The 22,754-nt window shown below is 45.3% G+C and overlaps 1 protein-coding gene and 1 long non-coding RNA gene across 3 annotated transcripts; one reads left to right on the top strand and one right to left on the bottom strand.

Moving 5' to 3' along the window:
• Window positions 1–875: 875 nt before the first annotated feature.
• Window positions 876–9,355, bottom strand: PRPF38B (pre-mRNA processing factor 38B). 2 transcript variants are annotated; one of them, XM_077905692.1, is made up of 8 exons: window positions 8,779–9,355; window positions 8,348–8,498; window positions 8,039–8,091; window positions 5,946–6,014; window positions 5,502–5,653; window positions 5,361–5,421; window positions 3,208–3,431; window positions 876–2,931 (listed from the first exon to the last, which is right to left on the bottom strand). In XM_077905692.1, the coding sequence occupies exons 1-8, from the start codon at window positions 9,055–9,057 to the stop codon at window positions 2,070–2,072; spliced, it is 1,851 nt and encodes a 616-aa protein (XP_077761818.1). In that variant the 5' UTR covers window positions 9,058–9,355; the 3' UTR covers window positions 876–2,069. The 2 variants fall into 2 exon arrangements, with proteins under 2 accessions (XP_077761818.1, XP_077761819.1); XM_077905693.1 differs by lacking the exons at window positions 8,039–8,091; window positions 8,348–8,498 and having other exon boundaries at window positions 8,779–9,354.
• A 12,467-nt stretch (window positions 9,356–21,822) lies between these two features.
• Window positions 21,823–22,754, top strand: LOC144318080 (uncharacterized). The gene is made up of 3 exons (XR_013383934.1): window positions 21,823–21,865; window positions 22,219–22,340; window positions 22,530–22,754. It is a non-coding gene; the product is annotated as an uncharacterized LOC144318080 (long non-coding RNA).

The raw sequence follows: 22,754 nt of genomic DNA, 5'->3' as shown, positions 1-22,754 counted from the left end.
TTTTACGTAAAATACACTGTGAAATGAACATTACAGGTGGAACTATATTTAGGAATAGCACCATAATTCAGGTAGGCTAAAAATATTTAAAATTAATCTTTCATTACTTTAAAATGCTTTTCTAATTTGTCAATTTACTTGATGCTCAATTTAAAAGGCAAGATGACTGAATCTTCTACTTATTAAAAAAAAAAGCGTAGCATTTTTTCAGTGAGGAATTCCTTCATTTAATGAGATTTTTCTGGAGTTAGGTAGGTACAAATGTTAAGCCCACATATGAAGGACTCTTCCAAATGTACTTGTTTGCCCCATGTAACACTTTGCAAGGTGGTTTCCGAGTGCCCATCGAGTTGGCCAATATAAACAGTGAGATCAAACATGGGAAGATGGTCTACATACACTGTCTGGAACACTCCCTTTTAGTCTTGCTGTTGACTGAACAAATCACCTCGGACCTCAATTTCTTGTTCTAAAAAAACTGGAGGAGTGGTCTTATATAAAAGTCACCTCAGGTCCAAATTTTAAATGATTCTAGTATGTAATCCAAGTGCAAAGTATCTCATTAAGCACCTTTGATGTGAAAATTAAGTAATCACCCAATTGAAAAGAACCTAGCGACACACAGAATACCCACTGACAAAAGGAATTGCTGATATTAAGAACTCTAGTAAATATTTTTTTTCCTAGTAAATATTATTGACTATCACATATCCAATTCAATTCTAGTCTACCCGTTTAAAATTCACTGGTCATCTGGGCACTGAGATATCCAACCCTCTACACAAAGTGTGACTCTAACACTGTATAAATTTCCACAATAAAAATATTTAAAATGTTGACAAAGGGGAAGGGGGGGGAAGCCAACACCCAGAATAAAGGATTTAATCCAGTATTTATTCCACACTCATGATCGTTGATCGTTCTCTGTAATCAGAATACAAGTCATAAGAACAATCTTTCAAATAATCTGCTGATAATCTTAAATAATGCAGCATAGCATTACTTTTAATATTTCTCTGTCCTAGATTAAGTTTAAAAACTCAAAACAGCAATCTTCATTATCAATAAAAAAGTCTTGAATTTTAAAAAAAGGAGACTATTACCAAGCTGTTTCATAATTTAAGTTTTTTCCATTTATAAAAATCCTTTGGAAGCTTGAGGCTTGAATCGATTTCTCTACTCATCTGCCCCACCCTCTCCCAATTTCACGTTAGTATAGGGTTGCTGCAAGAATGCTAGGCTTTAGACATTAATTTTTTCCTTTAATATAGTACTTTAAAATCTGAGAAATTCGAGAAAAAAGATTACATGACATGTATTTTTTCAAATAAAAAAGGAAAACTAAGTGAATATATTTTAGGCATAATAACAGTGTCCCTTTGAGGTAGAATGCTAAAAGGACTTTTGATCGAATCACAGCCTAATTGAAACTTCTGCCTCAGAAACTACCTTGTCATGAATCTAAAAGTTAACTGTGGAGAATATTAAGTGTAACACATTAAACAAGAGCCTTCCAAGAGAATATACAGTGGACAATGTTAATCCTACAACTGCTGCCCTCGTGTACACTGAAAGCACACAATTCTCCCAGAATAGACATCCAAGATCCATTCTCAAAGTCTTTAGCATTCTATTATGAAAAGCACAGCCATGCTAACTTCAGTACACAAACCATAATCCCACACCTACAAAACAAAAATAGAATTAGCGGCAGTTTATTGCCTTATACAAATTTAACCAACATGGCAACCATGCCAAAGGAATTAAAACATTTTCAGGACATATGTACAGACTGTACATCTCAAAAACAATTAAACAATAAAAATGCAAGAACAATCTGTGCATCATGTATCAAACTCAACAATTGGGTGAAAACATCAATGCAATAAATGGGATTACAAAGGCACTTCCCTACACAAAAGAGGAAATGAAAATGCAGCCTACAGGGAGCTTGAAGAGTGCTTAACTACGGCACAATCTCAACTTGGGAGGAAGAAAAAGAAAGCAGATTTAATCAAACATTTATAGGATTCAATGTGATCCACTTTTACAAAAAAAAAAAAAAAACTTCACACAGTCTCATCTTTGTTTTTATGTTGCCTTTCTTGGCTCTCTGGTTCTATACTTTGGCTCCTTCGACGATCGTGTTTGTCAGACTGGTCCTTACTATCACTGTGATCTCGTTTGTGGGAACGTTCTTTGCTTCTGCTACGCTTTCTAGATTTTTCTTTGCTGGGGCTATGCTCCCGTTTTCTTGATTTTTCAACACTGTCAGTTCTTCCTTGACTGCCACTTCTACTTCGTTTATTTGATTTTTCTTTACTTTCATTTTTATGTTTACTTGATTTCTCTTTGCTCCTGCTTCTGCTTCGTTTCCCTGCATTCCTACTTCTACTCCTACTTCTGTGTTTCCTTTCTCTGCTTCTACTCCTACTGTGTTTTTTCTCCTTCTTGGAATCTTTTTTGTCATCTCTATGCCGCCTATCATCTTTATCTTCTTTGTGTTTCTTCTCTTCTACCTCACCCCTACTTCTCCGTTCCTTGGACCGTTCTCTTGATCGCTCTCGCTCCTTTTCTCGGTCATTACCTCTTTCCTTATCATAGTCACGATCTCGTCTTCTACCTCTCTCATTTTCTTTTTCTCTTTCCCGATCCCTGTCTCTTCGGTCCCCTTTCCTATCCCGACTTCGACTACGACTTCTATGCCTTTCCCTACTCCTGCTACTCCGCCTGCGTTCCAACCCCCGATCAATACTTCGGGATCTTCGCCTTTCTTTCTCCCTTTCTTTGGCTTCACGCTCTAGTCGCTGGCGTTCTTTCTCTCTTTCTAATTCTCGATCAAAACTAGAAGACCCATGGCCCTCCCGATGATGGCTTCTACTTCTTGATCTTCTTGGGGACCTCCGTGGACTCAGTGATCTCCTCGGAGACCTAATATTTAATAAAGTAAGGAAAAAGAAAATTTCAACAAATAAAACATATCCTAAAAATTTTACTTTTGAGAGTGTTATTTATTTAGGTCCCCAACTTACATAGACATGTTAGGAACGATTAAAGGCCCCAAAAGGCAGAAAATAACCTTTCAGGGTTAAAAGCGACAAACTCATAAAATGAACAGCATACAGATAATTTTCTAAGAATTTGCCGCTGATCTCCGAGGACCTTTTATAAAGCCTATCTTTCAAGTAATTCCAAGAGGTACGTTACCTGGAACGCCTGCGTTCAACATGTCTGTCTATTTCCTCAGGACCTTCCTTCCCATCCTTCTTGATTTTTCTGGGGCGGGTTTTAATCTGTTGATCAATATTCTTCTGAACTGGAACTGGAATTCTTGGAAACAGGGTAGAAAACCACTCCAATTTTGTGAGAAAAGACCGCAGCATTTCTCCAATGGTCATTACACAGCCTCCACCAGCCTTCACATCTAGGTCCTACAAAAACACAAAAGATACCCTAGCCGTCAAAAAAATAATAATTTCAATATATATGTGAATACTATAAAAATATTACCATCTTTGGAATCTCAAATACAAAAAATTCTAACGAAAATTTTAATTTGTGTACCCTACTAATCTGGTAATGAATGATACAGAGAAATACTTGGGCTTAAGTGTGTGCATGCAGGTGCGAACAAATCCTGCAGCCTCGTGGGCATAAAGAGCATTGATCTCACTCAGTTAACAGGAACATGAAACAGCCCCTTACATTACTAAACTCTGTGGAACATAAACTTAAATTAACATTCCACATACCTACTAAGTATGTATTTCTTTCTGTGGACACATTTGCACACATCATTCCTAGCACTGTAGCCTAACTGCATATGAACTACTTCAGACAATCCTCTCTAAAGATTATCTTTTAACAGCTCTAATATAAAATGAAGCCCTCATAAAACTGGAAGCAATAGCAAACCAACTGCCATGAAGCAGTGAGGTTTCTAATTTAGAGTCATGTAGAAAATAAATAAATGAACAAATAATTGGAAACGCATAATCCATGATGACCATTGTCTCTGAAAAGGGTCATTACCGCATGAAGGCCTTCTTGCTATGCCCTCTCACAGCTCAGGACATGTTAGTCAGCTATTGTCAGTCCCAAACCTATAGTGCAAGCACACAAGGAAAGTGAGATTTGTTATCTAAACAGGAAAACAAGAGCTAAAGGTAAAACTGCTTGCACTCACACACATTTAAGTGTTCAGATATACAGTATTTCCAAATATAATCGCTGCAGATATCTAAGGAAGAAAACAATAAGTTAGCTTAAATAGAGATCCTAAGGTTTGTAAATACAATAAAAAACAGATTAAATAGAAGCATTCAGAAACAAACCTAATACAATACCAATTACGAAGAGGGACATGCTTTTTAAATATAGAAGGGAGAAGTGTTTTGGCCTGAAAAATCTCTTCTAAAAAGAAAAACTACTTTAAAGATTGTGATTTATCACCTAATACATTTTTTGCTTCTTCAGGAAAATGAGTAATTCAGTAAATAGCCCCTGCCAAAAAAAAAAAAAAAAAAAAAAAAGCAGACTAAAATTCTCCATGCCTACAAGAGAGTTTTAGGTGTGCACATAATATAAAAACACACTAGGAAGACCTATTAGAACTATCCTTTAATTCAACAAATTCTTTGTACAAATGTTTTAAATAGTACTATTGAAGCATGGGACTCAAAGTTTATGCTATGAACCTTAAAATACAAAGTGGTGGGGGGCATATGTATGGATAATACAGGTATGTATGAAGTACCTTTTTGAGATCTTGGACATCACTGTGTAAGCATATTAATACATAACTGTGATTTAAATATGACACAGCAATGTTTCCAAAAGTAGCTAGAATTGAAATACTTTGATCATTTTGGATATATCATCTAAACTCTCACCCTATTGAAATCCCACCCAGCTCTTCAATTCTGCACGTCTACGCAAGTGGGAGTATTAAGATACATGGAAGAAGTTAGAGTGTAGAGAGCTGAAAAGTTCCAAAAGAATAAAAGCACTATAATTAGTATTGTACGGGCATGTCTTAACACCTCAATCCTGAGACTGGCCCACTTAAAAAATCACTATCAACTGTACAAGTCAAGATCAATGCAATACACAAAATGTAATCAGGAAGAAAAAATTTAATAGTTACCAAAACCATTTAAACAATTAAGAAATAAGAAAATTTAAAAAACTTAATGATATATAAAATCCACTATGTCTTAGTAAAAGGACAGCAATTCCAAAAGTAAGAGTGAAGTAAACCTAACTACAGGAGATTGTGAAAAACATTAAGCCTCCAATAAAAGATACTAAAAACATGAGAGCAATGAGAAGAAAACTAATTATTACCCTTGTTGACATACCTCTTCATCATCAAGGAAAGATTCAAACCAGTCCCATAGATCTGTAGGGGGCTGTGTGTACCTAGAATTACAAAAGATTGATTAGGTTTACATGAATTAAAATGATATACTTAATGGAAATGTAGATAAATGCATGCTTACCTTATATACATAAATCCAAGGGCTCTAATATATGGAGAGTCTGTGTGCGTTATGAGACCCATCACTTGCTTACGAGTTAGCTTCAGAGTAAATAATTTGTATAACAGGCAGAAAGCTGTAGAAACAATTCCTCCTGTTCCAACACCTCGAACCTTTAAGGGAAACAGTTAAAAAAAAAAAAAAAAGTAGTAAAAAAACAGAGATATTTAACACCAATTGATTAATTCCATTAGGTAGTAATAACAAGATATGATCCAAAACTAACATTAGAGCATTATTAAACAGCATGTTTTAACCCCATTCACGAGCCACCTGGATTTAGATAAAAGCAAAACTTCTAAGCTTTGCCAACTGTCATTTGAGTAACTGTCACTTTTAGTTTCCTAAATATAAACTTAGTTATCAGACACAGAAAAACTGAAAAATGCACGTACTTCTACTTACCCCTCCGCACATCCCCGTTTGGCCTGCTGTTTTCCTGCTTCCTTTCTCCCACGGCTCAACATGCGTGACCTGAAATAGAAAAGAGGAACACAACAAACATTCATACTTCGAATTTTTTTAAAGCTATGATTAAAGTAAACCCAAGTCCATAATAGAGCAGATTCTTCCAAAAGTTTGGAAGCTGAGTGTATTGACATTATATATTTTGCTTACATACATTATATAAACCATCTTTGAAAAACTGCTTAGTTTTTTTAAAAGCACCAATAAAACTGCCAGAGTTTGGCAAAAACCTCAACAGTTTCATGAGCAGAAATTCCATTAAAACAGCTCTGTAGAGAGCTGATTCTTGTTGAGCCAAGAGATTTCTAGGAATCTCATATAATTGTAAAAAACGTGATAATATATTAAAATTTTGTATCTTACTCTGAGTTGTTTAAAAAAATAAAGATTCTCATTTTAAAATGGATTTAAGGCTTCAACTTGAAGCATCAATGAAGTTTTAGTATTTCAAAAAATAATGCTCTTAATTTTATGATTTAAAATTCTACATCAAATAAAGAAAAATGACTTAAGTATGTTAAACAGCAATAAGTTACTTCTAATGCAAAATTATGAAACTGTACATTTTTTTTTACCATGAATAGGCATTATGTTCGTTCCTGATTAAAGATGAAATTACAAGGGCCACACCTACAAAGATCATTCTTGTTGGGTTTATTTTCAGCCTAATTATGTAAACCAATTCAGTTTTCCCCCAGAAAAACAGTATAAACTGTTAAAAACTGAGTGTGACTAGTCATTATATTAAGTATAATTGATACAGTATCTTTGTTGAGATGAGCACCCTATAAAAACCACATACTTTACCTACAAATAGCAAAGAAAGAATATTAATTTGGTAACACATAACTCAAGGTCTTTTAGAAAGATCTGTTTCTCTTAATTTAAAACAAAATCAAAGTAAAATCCTGTTCTTTCACTATGCATTCCTAAAAGTGTAGCTTCACCCACCCATGGTTACATTTTTATAGCCTTTTTCAGTGGCTTCAGACAGAAAAGCATGCATTTGAATGTAAGCATTACACTGTTAGGCTCAGCACTGCTTTAAGGTTTCATTTCCTTCCCCCAGTTTGCTATGAAAGATGTTTCAATTCCTTAAAGGCCAGCCAAAGGGGGGGGATGCAACACAAAACTGACTTAAAACTAGAAGCCTACATATTTCAATGATTATTTAATCTGGACATCCTGATAACAAAGCCTCCATCTTTAATTTTTAAACTATATTTAAATAATTTCTAGTACAATCTTAAATTGTTTCAAAACACAGTATTTGAAATTTGAAAACAAGCTTTTCCTCTATCACATTAACATCTGCCTGTGTTACTAAACAGAACCTGCTACAGAAAGAGCAGGAACCCAATTTTCCATGGTTTCTTTAAGTTTACTACACAAAACTAAGAATATCCACCATACTGTATTCATGCTGAAAAAGGTCTTACCTTTTAAAAGCTAATAAACCTAGTTCAAAGTACTACAATTACTTACAATATACTCTTATAAAAAGATAACAAAATTTCAGTGTAGTTTACATACCCAAAGTTGAACTGTACTCTCAAAGTATCATTTTCTATCAAAAACTAGTATCTCAAAAAAAAAAAAAAATCCTTTAATACCCTAATCGCTTAAAGAGGTGGGGTGGGGGGAGGATTGTGGGCAGAATATAACCTAAAAGCAAATAAAGAGAATTTCCTTCTGCTAACACTTCTACAGGTATGTTCAGATCACAGAAAATACTTTGTGGTCTGTCAAATGTTCCAAGAATTAAATACTCAAAATGGATGGTGTTTTGTTACATGTTCTAGCTAAAATATTTAAAGATCATTAAGACTATTAACATTCCTTAAAATATGAATTAACCTTACGAGGCCTGGAAGATATTTTTAAAACTACATAATTTGCAGGGAAGTGGAGAAAACCTATCTAGTTGGTGAAGAAAAGCCCAAAACCAATGGCCAAAAAGTACCTAATTAGCCGTTCATTTAACCAGGGAAATGCATTTATGGCGATTGAGCATGATTAATAGTGCATACCTCTACCTGCGACCCTGGGCTGCTCCGAGCCTCGCTGCAAGACTGAGTCAATCCTGCTAACGAAACAAGAACTGAGACAAGAGTGCAGTGAGGAGGCGCCAGGTGAGCTCCCCAGCACAGCCAAGCCAGCACCGACCCTGCCGCAGAAGCCCAGGGCCCAGATAATTCTAAACAAGCCCAATGCACAAGTAACTGAGACCACTTACTCCTGACTTCCTGCTGGGAAATTTTCCAGGCCTTCTGTACACCTCCTGCCCTGGCACCTCTCCACCCTCAACCCTCCCACCCCCACCCGACACTCGCACTGACCACTTCCCTGTCTGGATCGGATAAAGAATACCAACAACACGAGGCCAACATCGAAGTCAATACACGCCCTGGCCCGGGGTGAGCGGGAGAAGCACCAACAAGTTGGCGCTGAGTAGATCCACGTCAAAAGGAATAATTTTAAAGCTGTGAACTGGAGAGGATTCAGTCACCCTCTTCTCCCCTCCCCCACCCCTCCCGCCCAACTTCCCCCAGGGGTGGGCAGGAGGTTGGGGGAGGAGAGACTTCAATGGTGGCGGGCTCGGGCGGCCCGTCTGACCCCTCCCTGGCCGACTACGGAGCACCGCTCCCCCACCCAACCCCCCGCGCCTACGGACGCTCAGACCTCAAGGGCCGCCTCCGCCCGGCTCCTCCACACCCCTCCACGGAACTGACCCGCCCGCCCCGGCCCCCCAGGCCTAGACGCTTCGTACCTTAAAGTAGATCTCGTCCACCACCTCGTGGTAGGTCTTGAGCTCGTAGAGCTGCACTTTGAAGTAAGGCGACGACAGGATATTGGTCAAGATCATGGGGTTGAGGTTCATCGTCTTCTCGTTGCCCCACAGCGGCAGCACATTCCCCTGCTTGCCCGAGACCGCCGGCTTGGTGGCGCCGCCGCCGCCGCCGCACTGCTGCTGCTGCTGGGCCGCGGCCGCCGCCGCCTGGTGCTGCGGCTGCGAGTTGCCTGTCAGCGCGGGGCTGTTGTTAGCCATGTTGCGGCGGAAGGAAGGAGGGAGGGAGGAGGGAGGGGGAGGGGGCCAAGCTCGATCTCGCTCCTCGGGACAACGGTCCGGGACCCTACTCCATGGAACGCCGTCGGGAGAGGGGGCCGCCTCGCTGTCCCCCAGCTGGGTGAGGGAGGGCAACGGGGACGCCGACAGAAGGACCCTGAGGCGAACGTAGACGCCGAAGCGCGGGCCGCGAGAACTCCCGGCAGAAGGCGAGCCGGCGGCCACGGAGCGCGATCTCTTCCGCCAACTGCCCCTGGGAACAAGATGGCGGGCCCGGCGGATGTGACGCCGCCCGCCCCAGAGTTCCAAGCGGGCCGGCAGCCAATCAGGGACGCCCGGCTGGGCGGGGCCTTCCTCTTCCTGGTTCCGCGCGTTCTGTGCGCGCCGCGGTCCCTGCGGGGTCTTCCGCGCGAGGCTCCTAGGAGGGTTCCCCTGGGAGCTCGGGCGCCCACCTCGTGTGTCTTAGTGTCTGGACTAGGGGCCCGCCTCCTCCTCTCGAAAGCCGGGCAGGAAGCGAGCCGCAGGGATAGATGCTCGCGAATGCGTGACTCGACGCCTACGGAGCGCTCCAGGCTCTCGAGTTACCGATTCTGGATTCCCTGAAAGGGATGGTGACGCGGCCTTGGTGCCGCCGTGTGGTTCCGACGCAGTGGTTACAGCCTTCTGTCCGCCGGCGGCACTATTTGTTTGCGTCCTCAGATTTATTCGGTTGTAAGATTGGGAAACCTTGGGCAGCCCGGGCGGCCCAGCGGTTTAGCGCCGCCTTCGGCCCCGGGGCGTGACCCTGGGGACCGGGGATCGAGGCCCGCGTCGGTCTCCTGCCTGGAGCCTGCTGCTCCCTCTGCCTGTGTCTCTGCCTCTGTCTGTGTGTGTGTCTATCATTGGTAAATAAAATCTTAAAAAAAAAAAAAAAGATTGGGAAGCCTCATGCAGCTGCCGTGTGGAGCGTCGCGGGCTCGTGGGGGCGTGGGCTAGGGCTGTCTGTCCTCCCCGCTCGTCCCCGCTCGAGCCCGTCGGCTCTGCGGCCCCTTCTGGGCGCGGGGAGGAGAGGCGGGCGGGAGGACGCGTACCTCTTGTCGCTCAAAAGCTGTTGTTAACCCAGAGGAGATTCTTGGTTTGGGGGAGCTAGGAGAGCCTGCCGAGAGCCCTGGAGTTTCTACAGGGGCTGTCACCGGGCAGTTTCAGCCTGGGGGTTTGTAGAAGCAGGAGGGCCAGACTCGTTGGACGGTGACCGGCCCAGGACGGGAGCCGCCGATGGAGTAATGGCTGGGGGAGGCCACGATGAAACAAGGAATGCGCTGGCGTTTATTTTTTTTTATTTTTTATTTTTTTAAATTTTTTTATTTATTTATGAGAGAGAGAGAGAGAGAGAGGCAGTGACATAGGCAGAGGGAGAAGCAGGCTCCATGCACCGGGAGCCCGACGTGGGATTTGATCCTGGGTCTCCAGGATCGCGCCCTGGGCCAAAGGCAGGCGCTAAACCACTGCGCCACCCAGGGATCCCTGCGCTGGCGTTTAAATCCCAGGACTCCGCGATTACACCTGTGACCCCCAAATAATATTCTCTGGCTCCAATCATGCTTCAGAGCATTGCCAGATTCTTCATCCCAAACGTGTAACACCCCTACCCGAGATCTCACTCAGTGACATCCTCATTGCCATGCTAAAACCTAGTGACCATTTCCACTCTTAATCATATATGATTCCTGTGACCCCCCCCCCCACTTTTTTAAAATTTAAGTCTTATTTATCTCCACTTGCATCGTGGGTCTCAAGCTCACCACCCAAGATCCAGTCACACGCTCTTTGGCTGAAGCCACCCAGGTGCCCCTGTGGCACTTTTTTATCATTTATTCTTTCCTAGACACTGGGTTGAAAGTTGGAAACTGGAGGTCCTAACTTTTCAATGCCTCATATACAGAGGAGAGGAAAATCCATACCTGCATAAAGATGAACCAGGAGGGAGAAAACAGAAGTAGGAGGTAAACGGGGATAACCTAGTATGACAATGCAAGGAAAGGTAAATGATAAATAAATAAATGGTTGGAGGGACACGTGGGTGGTTCAGTCAGTTAAGGTTCAGCATCTTGCCTGCGACTCAGATTATGATCTCAGGGTCCTGGGATTGATCCCCAAGTCAGACTCCCTGCTGAAAAGAGAGCTTCTCCCTCTCCCGCTGCCCCCCACTTGTGCTCATGCTAACAATTACATAAAATCTTTTAAAAAATAATAAATAGGGGGATCCCTAGGTGGCGCAGCGGTTTGGCGCCTGCCTTCGGCCTAGGGCGCGATCCTGGAGACCCGGGATCGAATCCCACATCGGGCTCCCAGTGCATGGAGCCTGCTTCTCCCTCTGCCTGTGTCTCTGCCTCTCTCTCTCTCTCTCTCTCTCTCTGTGACTATCATAAATAAATAAAAAAAAAAATTTATAAAAAAAAAAATAATAATAATAAATAGGGACACCTGGGTGGCTCAGTGGTTGAGCGGCTGCCTTTGGCTCAGGTCGTGATTCCAGGGTCCCAGCATCGAGTCCCACATCAGACTCCCTGCATGGAGCCTGCTTCTCCCTCTGCCTGTGTCTCTGCCTCTCTCTCTCTCTGTCTGTCTCTCTCATGAATAAGTAAATAAAATCTTAAAAATAAAGAACTGAAGCTTTGAGAGAAGTGGTTTTCACATCTTAGTAGATCTTGTTTTTCTATACTTAGTTTATATTACTGTACTTACCAAGGAAAATTGATGATCCCAACATCTAATGAATTACTAAGTTGAAAATACAATGAAAAAGAATGTTGAACCGAGTTTTTCCTTTACTTAAGTGTATTACTTAGTGCACACCAATTGTCTTAGTCCATTTATGCTGTTACAACAAACGGTAATTTATAAATACCAGTAATTAACTTCTCACAGTTATTTTTTAAAGATTTTATTTATTTATTTATTTATTCATAAGATACACAGAGACATAGGCAGAGGGAGAAGCAGGCTCCCTCCCGGGACCCTGATATGGGAGTCTATCCCAGAACCCCCAGGATCAGGTGCCCGAGCTAAAGGCAGATGCTCAACCAATGAGCCACCCAGGCGTCCCTCTCACAGTTCTGAATGCTAAGGAGTCCAACCAAGATCAAGGGACATGCTCTTCCCTGGGTCAGAGTTGACACCTAGCTGTACTCACATGGCTGAAGATGGGGAACCTCCTAGGATCTCTTTCATAAGAAAACTGATCCCATGTATGAGGGCTCCACCCTCATGATTTAAACACCTCCCAAAGCCTTCACCTCCTAATACAGCCACTTTGGAGACTTCGAATTTCAGGGCAGCCCAGGTGGCTAGGGGCAGTTTAGTGCTGCCTTTGGCCCAGGGCCTGATCCTGGAGACCTGGGATCGAGTCCCACATTGGGGTCCCTGCATGGAGTCTGCTTCTCCCTCTGCCTGTGTCTCTGTCTCTCTCTGTGTGTCTCTCATAAATAAATAAAATCTTTAAAAAAATTTTTCAACGTATGCATTTTGCAGGGATACATTCAGACCACAGCACTCATCAACCACAATCAAGATAACCTTCCACCGCCTCCAAAAGTTATCTTGTGCCCTTTTGGAATCAATGTCTCCTTCAACTCCATCCCCAGGCAGCCATTTTCTGTCAGTTTGCATTTTCTGGAATTTTAAATAAATGGAATTATACACTTCGTTCTTTTTTGCCTGGCTTCTTTAGGTCAGCACAAGCCTGAGATTTATCCTTGTTGCTTGTATCAACAGGTTATAAGATTATATATGTATTATTATTGAATAGTATTCAATTGTAGGATTTCCTACAGTTTGTTCAATCATATGGTGATGGGCATTTGGTTATCTAATTTGGGGCTATTATAAATATAGCTGCTGGGGTACCTGGCTGGCTTTGTCGGTTAAACGTGCCTTCAACTCACGCCATGATCCTAGGATCAAGCCCCAAGTTGGGCTCTGCACAGCAAGGAATCTGCTTCTCCCTCTCCCTCTGTGCTCTCTCTCAGTCTTAAATAAAAAAAAAAAAAATTAAAGGTTTTATTTACTTAATAGAGAGAGAGAGAGAGAACACAAGCAAGGGGAGTTGCAGAAGCAGAGGGAGAAGCAGGCTCCCCACTGAGCAAGGATCCGATGCAGGGCTTGATCCCAGGATCCTGGGATCATGACCTGAGCTGAGGGTAGATGCTTAACTGACTGAGCCACTCAGGTGCCCCTTAAATCAAATCAAATCAAATAAATAAATAAAATTGCTATCAACATTGTGTACTAGCCTTTGTGTAAATATGTTTTTGTGTCTTTTGGCTACAAACCTAAATGTAGAGTGACTGTTATTTGATGTGTTTAACTTTTATTTTTTCAATTATTATTTTTAAATAATCTCTGCACCCAATATGGGTATCAAACTCACAACCTCAAGATAAAGAGTCACATGTTCTACCAACTGAGCCAGTCAGGGGTCCCATGTGTTTAACTTCTTTTTTTTTAATTTTTATTTATGATAGTCACAGAGAGAGAGAGAGAGAGAGAGAGAGAGGCAGAGACATAGGCAGAGGGAGAAGCAGGCTCCATGCACCGGGAGCCTGATATGGGATTCGATCCCGGGTCTCCAGGATCGCGCCCTGAGCCAAAGGCAGGCGCCAAACCGCTGCGCCACCCAGGGATCCCTGATTAACTTTTAAATATTTAAAATATATATATATATATATTAAAAAAAATTTTTTTTTTCAAGGGAGAGCACACACAGGGTGAGGGAGGCAGAGGGAGAGAGAATCCTATGCAGGCTTCATGCCCAGTGCAGACCCAGTTGTGGGGCTCAACTCTAGAAATCATGACCTGAGCTAAAATCAAGAGTTGGAAGTGTAGCCAGTTGAGCAAGCCAAGTGCCTCTAAGTTTTAAAGAAACAGTCAAGGGACACCTGGCTGCCTCAGGGTTGTAAGTTCAAGTCTCATGTGGAGTGTGGAGATTGCCTAAAAATAAAATCTCATTTAAAAATAAAAGAAAAAGAATAAAACAGCCAAACTGTTTTCTAAGTGGTTGTACAATTTTACAGTCCCACCAGCACTGTATGAGAATTCCAGTAGTACCATGTCATCACCAACACTTGGCATGATAGGTTGTTTTTGTTTTAGCCATTCTAAGAGGTATGTCATCACTCAGGTGTCCCTCATTGTGTGTGTGTGTGTGTGTTTTTTTTTTAAGATTTTATTTATTTATTCATGAGAGACACACAGAGAGAGGCAGAGACACAGGCAGAGGGAGAAGCAGGCTCCATGCAGGGATCCCGATGCGGGAATCGATCCCTGGTTTCCAGGATCACGCCCTAGGCTGAAGGCGGCGCTAAACCGCTGAGCCACCAGGTTGCCCTATGATTCGTGCTTTTATGTTTAAGAACTACCCGGACACGGGATCCCTGGGTGGCGCAGCGGTTTAGCGCCTGCCTTTGGCCTAGGGCGTGATCCTGGAGACCCAGGATCGAATCCCACGTCGGGCTCCCGGTGCATGGAGCCTGCTTCTCCCTCTGCCTATGTCTCTGCCTCTCTCTCTCTCTCTCTCTCTGTGTGACTATCATAAATAAATACATTAAAAAAAAAAAGAACTACCGGGACACCTGGGTGGCTCAGCGGTTTAGCACCTGCCTTTGGCCCAAGGTGCGATCCTGGAGACCTGGGATCGAGTCCTGCGTTGGGCTCCCGGTGCATGGAGCCTGCTTCTGTCTCTGTCTGTGTCTCTCATGGATAAATGAATACAATATTAAAAATAAAATTAAAAAAAAAAACACACAACAGGTTTCAGGTTACCCTAGACTGGGGCACCTGGCTGGCTCAGTAGATAGAGCATGCAACTTTTTTGATCTTGGGGTCCTGAGTTCAAGCCCTAAGTTGGGTGGACTGCTTACTTTAAAAAAAAAACCCTTAAAATATGTCTCTCTCTTTGTGGGTCTCTCATGAATAAAAAAATCTTCAAAAAAAAAAAAAAAAGATCTATCAGCCCTTGGACACATGGGTGGCTCAGTTGGTTAATCATCTGCCTTCAGCTCAGGACATGATAATCCCAGGAACCTGGGATCGAGCCCCACATTGGGCTCCCTGCTTAGTGGGGAGTCTGCCTCTCCCTCTCACCCTCCCTTTGTTCTCTGTCTCAAGGAAATAGATAAAATTAAAAAAAAAAAAAAACTTTCTCCCTCCCCCCTGCGTGCTCCCACTCTCAAATAAGTAAATAAATCTTAAAAATTGCTTTGGTTACTCTATCCTTTATGTTTCTGTTGTTTTTCTTTTTCTTTTTTTATTCTTTTTTTAAAAGATTTTTAAAATTTACTTATTCATGAGAAACACAGAGAGAGGCAGGGACACAGGCAGAGTGAGAAGCAAGCTCCCTGTTGGGAGCCTGACCCAGGACTCGATACCAGGACCCCAGGATCATGACCCAATCAGAGCAGAAGGGAGATGCTCAATTGACTGAGTCACCCGGGCACCCCTCCATCAATTTCTTACAAAAAGAAAAAGCCTCTCTGGAAAACTGTGTGGAGGTTCCTCAAAGAGTTAAAAATAGACCTGCCCTACAACCCAGCAATTGCACTGTTGGGGATTTACCCCAAAGATACAGATGCAGTGAAACGCCGGGACACCTGCACCCCGATGTTTATAGCAGCAATGTCCACAATAGCCAAACTGTGGAAGGAGCCTCGGTGTCCATCGAAAGATGAGTGGATAAAGAAGATGTGGTTTATGTATACAATGGAATATTACTCAGCCATTAGAAATGACAAATACCCACCATTTGCTTCAACGTGGATGGAACTGGAGGGTATTATGCTGAGTGAAGTGAGTCAATTGGAGAAGGACAAACATTATATGTTCTCATTCATTTGGGGAATATAAATAATAGTGAAAGGGAATAGAAGGGAAGGGAGAAGAAATGGGTAGGAAATATCAGAAAGGGAGACAGAACATGAAGACTCCTAACTCTGGGAAACGAACTGGGGATGGTAGAAGGGGAGGAGGGCGGGGGGTGGGGGTGAATGGGTGACGGGCACTGAGGGGGGCACTTGATGGGATGAGCACTGGGTGTTATTCTGTATGGTGGCAAATTGAACACCAATAAAAAATAAATTTATTATTAAAAAAAAAAAGAAAAAGCCTGGCATGTTTTCATGTAGTAACTGCTCAATACATATGTATCATGGGGCTCAGTCAGTGAAGCATCTGACTCTTGATTTTTGGCTCAGGTCATGATCTCTGGTGATGGGATGGAGCTCAGCACGGAGTCTGCTTGTCCCTCTCCTTCCCCCTCTTCCTGACCCCATGCTCACACACTCTCTTTCTCTCTATAATAAATAAAATCCTTTAAAAAATAAATATGTATCATTCATGAATAAATGAGTAAAGAATTAAAATAACTACCATGTGTAATTAATATAAATGTTCTGGTGTTTTGAACATTTTACTATTTAGAACTATAAATCGAGAGTAACATAAGATGCCATTGACTGAGGTACCCTGGAACTAAAAATCTGATATGCACATTCAGGGATGTGGAAATAAACAATCAAGGGTATTGGACAAAGCTACCCTTATTTATTGGTTATTATTTCAAAGTACTGAATCAGAAGAGGTATGAGTTGAAATTTAAAAATTACTAGGGGTGCCTGGCTGACTCAGTCGGTATTACAGGTGACTCTTGATCTCTTGTGAGTTTGGCCCCATACTGGGTATAGAGGGGGATACCTGAGTGGCTCAGCAGTTGGGTGTATGCCTTTGGCTCAGGTTGTGATCCTAGGGTTCTGGGTTCAAGTCCCTCATTGGGCTCCCTGCAGGGAGCCTGCTTCTCCCTCTGCTTGTGTCTCTGCTTCTCTTTCTGTGTCTCTCATGAATAAATAAAATTTTAAAAATCTTAAAAAATATGTAAATGATAAAAAAATCCACCTTAAAAATGTTAATGCAGTCGAGATGCCTGGGTGGCTCAGTTGGTTATGCATTTATTTTCAGCTTGGGTCATGCTCCCAGGGTCCTAGAATCAAGCCCTGTGTCAGGCTCCCTGCTCTGTGGGGAGCCTGCTTCTCCCCCTCTCTGCCACTCTCTCTCAAATAAATTAAGTAAATGTCTTTTTTTTTTTAAGTATAAGATTGATGAATCACTGACTACCTCTGAAACCGATAATACATTATATATTAATTAATCAAATTTAAATAAAATACACTTAAACAATTTTAAAAATGTTATTGCAGTCTTATTTTCTAAATCTAACTGTTGTCTTTTTACTTCCCATTAGGAATCTAAATTGTGATACAGCGTTTTGCCAGAGACATTTTTGTGTGGCTGCCAACTGTGTAGCATGGCCAGGATTACAGAGGGGATAGATCTACTCAGCAGATGGGTCATAAACTTGATACCAGATTTATTTTAAGCTGTTCACAAGAAATAAGGAATATTTCAGAGGTTCTACCTCAACCTTTGAAAATCATTTAAGGGAGAATAACTGTGAATAACAACCTCCTCTCTGTGGCTTTTGCACACCCATTGCCCCTTCTAAGTGTAACTGTTTCACTCCTAGTGCTGTTGAGAGGGCAACCCTATGTGGCCATGATATATACCTGGTGACCTTGGCCATCTGGCCGTGGCCACTTGGACCAGAGGTAGTACAGATCCACATGCTGTGACCTGTGATGTGGCTCCCTCTGAATGAGATGAGCTGGGGCTTCCAGACCCTTGCTGGGATTTGAATGGAACAGAAAATCAAGCAGTTAGCAGGCCCTGAAGCAAAAAGAATGTGTTTTTTGGTGTTTTGTTTTTAGGTGGGCTGCATGCCAATCAGGGGCTTGAACTCATGAACTCATGACCCTGAGATTAAGAGTTGTGTGCTCTACCGACTGAGCCAGTCAGACATCCCAATAAAAGAATGGAGGATAAGGAAGGAGTCATGGAGTCATATAGATTCACCCAGGCTCATACCCAGATTCTGAGGAAGCAAGGAAAGAAAAAAAAAAAAAAAAACAAGAGCAAGAACTTGTTAGAAATAACTGGCCCTTGAGCAGCCCGGGGGGGGGGGGGCTCAGTGGTTTAGCACCGCCTTCAGCCCAGGGCGTGACCCTGGGGTCCCGGGATCGAGTCCCACACCGGGCTCCCTGCATGGAGCCTGCTTCTCCCTCTGCCTGTGTCTCTGCCTCTCTCTCTCTCTCTCTGTGTGTCTCTCATGAATGAATAAATAGATAAAATCTTAAAAAAAAAAAATAACCAGCCCAAAATGGAGTCATTTGTGTTAAGCCTCACCCACCAAGATTTAATAGTTAATGCAGTTTCAGCCTCTTCTAGGAGTGGAATTTTATTTATTATGTTTCAAGTTAGTAGGACGCCTGGTGGCTCAGTGGTTGAGCGTCTGCCTTTGGCTCAGGGGTGATCCTGGGGTCCCAGGATAGAGTCCAACATCGGGCTCCCCGTGGGGAGCCTGCTTCTCCCTCTGCCTGTGTCTTTGCCTCTCTCTGTACCTCTCATGAATAAATAAAATATTTTTTAAAATAAAATAATAAAACAAATAAAATAATAAAAACAATAAAATCTAGTTAGTTAACACATAGTGTAATATTATTTTCAGGAATAGAATTTAGTGATTCATCACTTACATATAACACCCACTGCTCATCACAAGTGTCCTCCTTAATACCCATCACCCATTTATCCCCTCTCTCCTCCCACCTCCCCTCCAGCCACCCTCAGGTTGTTCTCTACAGATAAAAGTCTTACTAGGAGTGGAATTTTAAACCATTCAGTCTCAAATTTCCTGATCAGCCTGTGTGAGCTCATCAGCCTGATAAGACCCTGGCCCTGGAAACTTGCTTGAAAGAATGCAATCTTTTAACTTTCTTGTCCCATCCTTTCTGCCTATGAAAGCCTTCCATTTTGTACAACTCCTTTCTATTTGCTAGATGGGATACTGCCCCATTCCTGGATCCTTGGAAAAAAGTTAATTAGATCTTTAAATTTACTCAGTTGGGGGCCGTCAGCTGAGTGTACAACTCTTGATTTTGGCTCAGATCATAATCTCAGGGTTGTGAGATTGAGCCCCACACAAGGTGTGGACACTGCTTAAAATGCTTTCTTCCTCTCCTTCTGCCCCCTCCCTTTAAAAATAAGTAAAGAGGGGATCCCTGGATGGCTCAGTGGTTTGGTGCCTTCTGCCCAGGGCATGGCCCTGGAGTCTCGGGATCAAGTCCCATGTCGGGCTTCCTGCATGGAGCCTGCTTCTCCCTCTGCCTGTGTCTCTGCCTCTCTCTCTCTCTCTCTGAATGAATAAATAAAATCTTTAAAAAAATAAAATAAAAATAAGGAAATAAACTAATTAACTCAGTTGATGAGAGATGTCCCATAGGCCTGTCCTTTCTGGCTTCCTCGGTCACCCTGGACTTCCTAGGAGGCAGGAATCCATGACAACAGGATGTGGGTGGGCAGGCGGGCAGGGGATTTTCTCAGGCTTCCTGGCCAAGAGGCCACCATGCCTCCAAATGTCCCCATTTGGGGAGTCTGGGCTGAGCTGAGGTACAAGGTTTTGGATGCGAACATGACAGCAACTAGAGTCTCTTCGCAATTGAAACCAAAACTGACCAAAGCAGAGCTGTTCAATTAATAGGGCATCGGATGCACCGGATGACCCTCCAAAGAGCTCCCTCCCGTGTCCTTCAACGACCTGAGTGCTCAGAGGAACCCAAGGAAACCCTGATCCAGCAGTTGAAATCCTTCGAGGTCTCAGATCACAGGGTCTGCCCTCAACCCGAACCTAGTGTTCCAACATCCGTCCTGCCTTCTTTCTCTCTCCTCAGGAAGAAGATTCAAGCATTTGAAAAACTGTGCTCCCAGGACAATCCCCAGAGCAGGAACCTGCTTCTCAAGGTAGTATGGGAGGTGTTGGGATAGAAAGAGAGGCGGCGTGGGAGCAACGGTGTCCTACGTGACTGAATTAGGGACTGGCCCGGAGCATTCCTTCGGCGAGTGAAGCCTTTGGCATGAACGTGAACGCAGCCTGGGGTGAAAATCCACCAGGGGTGGAAAAGCAGCTGCTGCTCAACCAGGATCCCTGAGCTGGACCCTCGCGCTCCCTGTCGCCAGCCGGTCCCGATGGGGGCCTCTCCCGAACTGGAGAGCCCAGAGGACAGGCCTGCGCCCATCGAGGGATTTGAATGGGATGAGGGCCCCAACGGGGATGGTAGGAATAGGACCCTGGGTCCTCGGGAGACCGAGGGAGGGAGCTGGAATTCGCCCCTTTCCCAGTGAGGAACCAGGCTCAGGGAGGCCAGGCTGCAAGCTCCAGGTCACACAGGGAGTGAATGCTGGAGCTGAGGTTGTTCTGGAATCCCTCACGGGAGGCTGAAGGAGGACGTCGCGGCTACCCTCTGCTTCTGGTCGATGTCCAGGGTGTGAGGTCAAAGATGGGTGGTGGAAGGGGAGGTGGGCGGGGTGTGGGGGCGACTGGGTGACGGGCACTGGGAGGGGCACCTGATGGCATGAGCACTGGGTGTTATTCTATATGTTGGCAAAATGAACAGCATTAGAAATAAATATATACATAAAAAGAAAAGAAAAAAGAAAGTTTGGTGGGAGTAGTGGCCCGAGGTGATCACGGTCTTGAGGAACTTGTCCTTGGCCCTACAGGACCGGCCGGCTAAGCTTGGAGCCCTGGGGATCAACATGCAGACAGCATGGAAGAGGCGGCAGCAGCAGCAGGTGAGCGAGCCCCGGATCCGTGGCCTCGAGCCCAGAGGAGAGGGTTCTCCCCAGAGAGCTGGAAGGCCCCAAATCAAGGCAGGTGGGGCCTTCCGACTCCAGCTCTGCCTCCCGTAGCCACAGCTTCGACAACCCTTCTTTCGAGGTGACCCGGAGGAGGGTCTATACAGCTGGAAACAATGTGTCTGTGGTGGCAGGGCCCGGAGCACCTACACCCCGATGTCCTACAGCTCGCCCTTGACGCGCTTAGGAGGACTCTGGTGTTGTGGGAGGGTGAGGGGGGGAGCCCAGGGGAGGCCCCAAGGGTCCTGGTCTGCACCACGTGGGAGCTGGGGCGGGCGGGCCGGGGTGCTGACCTGTCCCAGGGAGGGACCCCGGGGACCCGAGAGCAGGGCCTCATTCCTTCCCCGCCCCGACACAGGGTGTCGTCCCCTTCCTGGGCACCTTCCTCACCGAGCTCTTCATGCTGGATACTGCCATGGAGGAGTACCTGGAGGTGCGTGGGCCCGGGGCTGGGACGGGGGGCCGGAGTCCTGATGTGGGGGAGCACAGGGCCCCTGAGCCGAGCCCCGAGCTCTCCGTCCTTGGCAAGTCTCCCCTCCTGAAAGGCTCCCCGCTGCCCTGGGAGCGCGGGTCCAGGGCCCAGGGCTGGGAGGAGTGAGGGAGGCTGCACCTAAGTCACGGGTCCCGAGATCGAGTCTGCGGCCCGAATGCCAAGCAGCCGAGGTCAGGCTGGGTGGGCCTCAGCCTGTGGGGGCCGAGTGACGTCAGGGTCCCCGGCCTGAGCAGGCCCTTAGCGAGCCTCGCACCTCCTGCCCACCTGAGGCTTTGTCCTCCCCTCCTGTGCTCCGGGACGCCAGATCCGCTCCCTCCCCGCCAGGTCTCCTTTCCCTGGACCCGGGGCCTGGCCTGGATCGCAGGCCTGTCACTGCGGGGTCCTGGCCCCTGTGTGCCTGGCCCTAGGGCGGCGTGAGTGGGGGTGGGTAGCGGCACCCAGTAGCACCCGAGGCCTCTCCCCGATGGACTGTGCTTGTCTGCTTTCCAGGGCAATGAGGTCAACCACCGGAAGAAGAACAAGGTGAGGCTCTCTCTGAGCTCCCGCACGGAGGGGGAGGCTGGGGCTGTCAGAGGGGTCCCCGGGAGCACCACGCCGGGCCTCCATCCCCTCATTGTCACATTGTCGGGGACGGTTTCCTGAGAAAGGGAAAGTCCCCGCAGTTGGCCAGGCCAGAGGCACGGCCATCAGGGACACCTGGCCAGGGCGGGGCCGGGTGTGCTCCCCTCTGAGAACCAGCTGGGACGGGAGGAGTGTGCAGGATGGGGGGTCGCCACGTGTCAGAGACCAGCCCCGGGCCCCTGTCCCCGGGCGCAGCCCCCGAAGGCCTCGCCGCCCCCAGGCTCCTCATGCCCCCGTCCTCTCTCCGGGCCCAGGAGTACCGAGTCCTGACCGAGATCCTGCTGCTCCAGGTGGCCGCGGATCGGTACCGCATCGAGCCCGAGCAGCCGTTCCGGGCCTGGTTCCAGTCTGGGACGTGGCTCAGCGAGGAGGAGAGGTGAGGCCCCCAGGGCTGAGGGCGGGAGGGCGGCCTGCTCAGGGGCCCCTCAGGGATCCTTCTCCTTTGGCTCCGGGGGCGGCCTCCAGCCCTGCTGCTGGGGCTCCAGGCTCCAGCTCCTTGGAAATCCCAGGGGAGACTCCGGACCTGAAGCTCCTGCTCAACTCACACGTGTCCCTCTGTCCTCAGCTACACCCTGTCCTGCCAGCTGGAGCCCCGAGCCGGCCACCAGACAGGAGGAGCCGGCCGCAGTCACCCTCAGGCCTGAGCCGAGGTGCAGGGGCCTCAAGGGGACGGGGCCCGTCTGTGCGACACCACTTCCTCCCGCCTCTTCTATTGGGAGGACGATATGTCATGGTCTTAACTCATAAATGGAAGATTTCAATGTTGTGATATTAAAGCCGCTTTACTGTC

The sequence above is a fragment of the Canis aureus genome, chromosome 8, assembly GCF_053574225.1.
Source record: "Canis aureus isolate CA01 chromosome 8, VMU_Caureus_v.1.0, whole genome shotgun sequence".
Taxonomy (NCBI): domain Eukaryota; kingdom Metazoa; phylum Chordata; class Mammalia; order Carnivora; family Canidae; genus Canis; species Canis aureus.
This window is presented reverse-complemented; position numbering and strand designations above follow the sequence as displayed.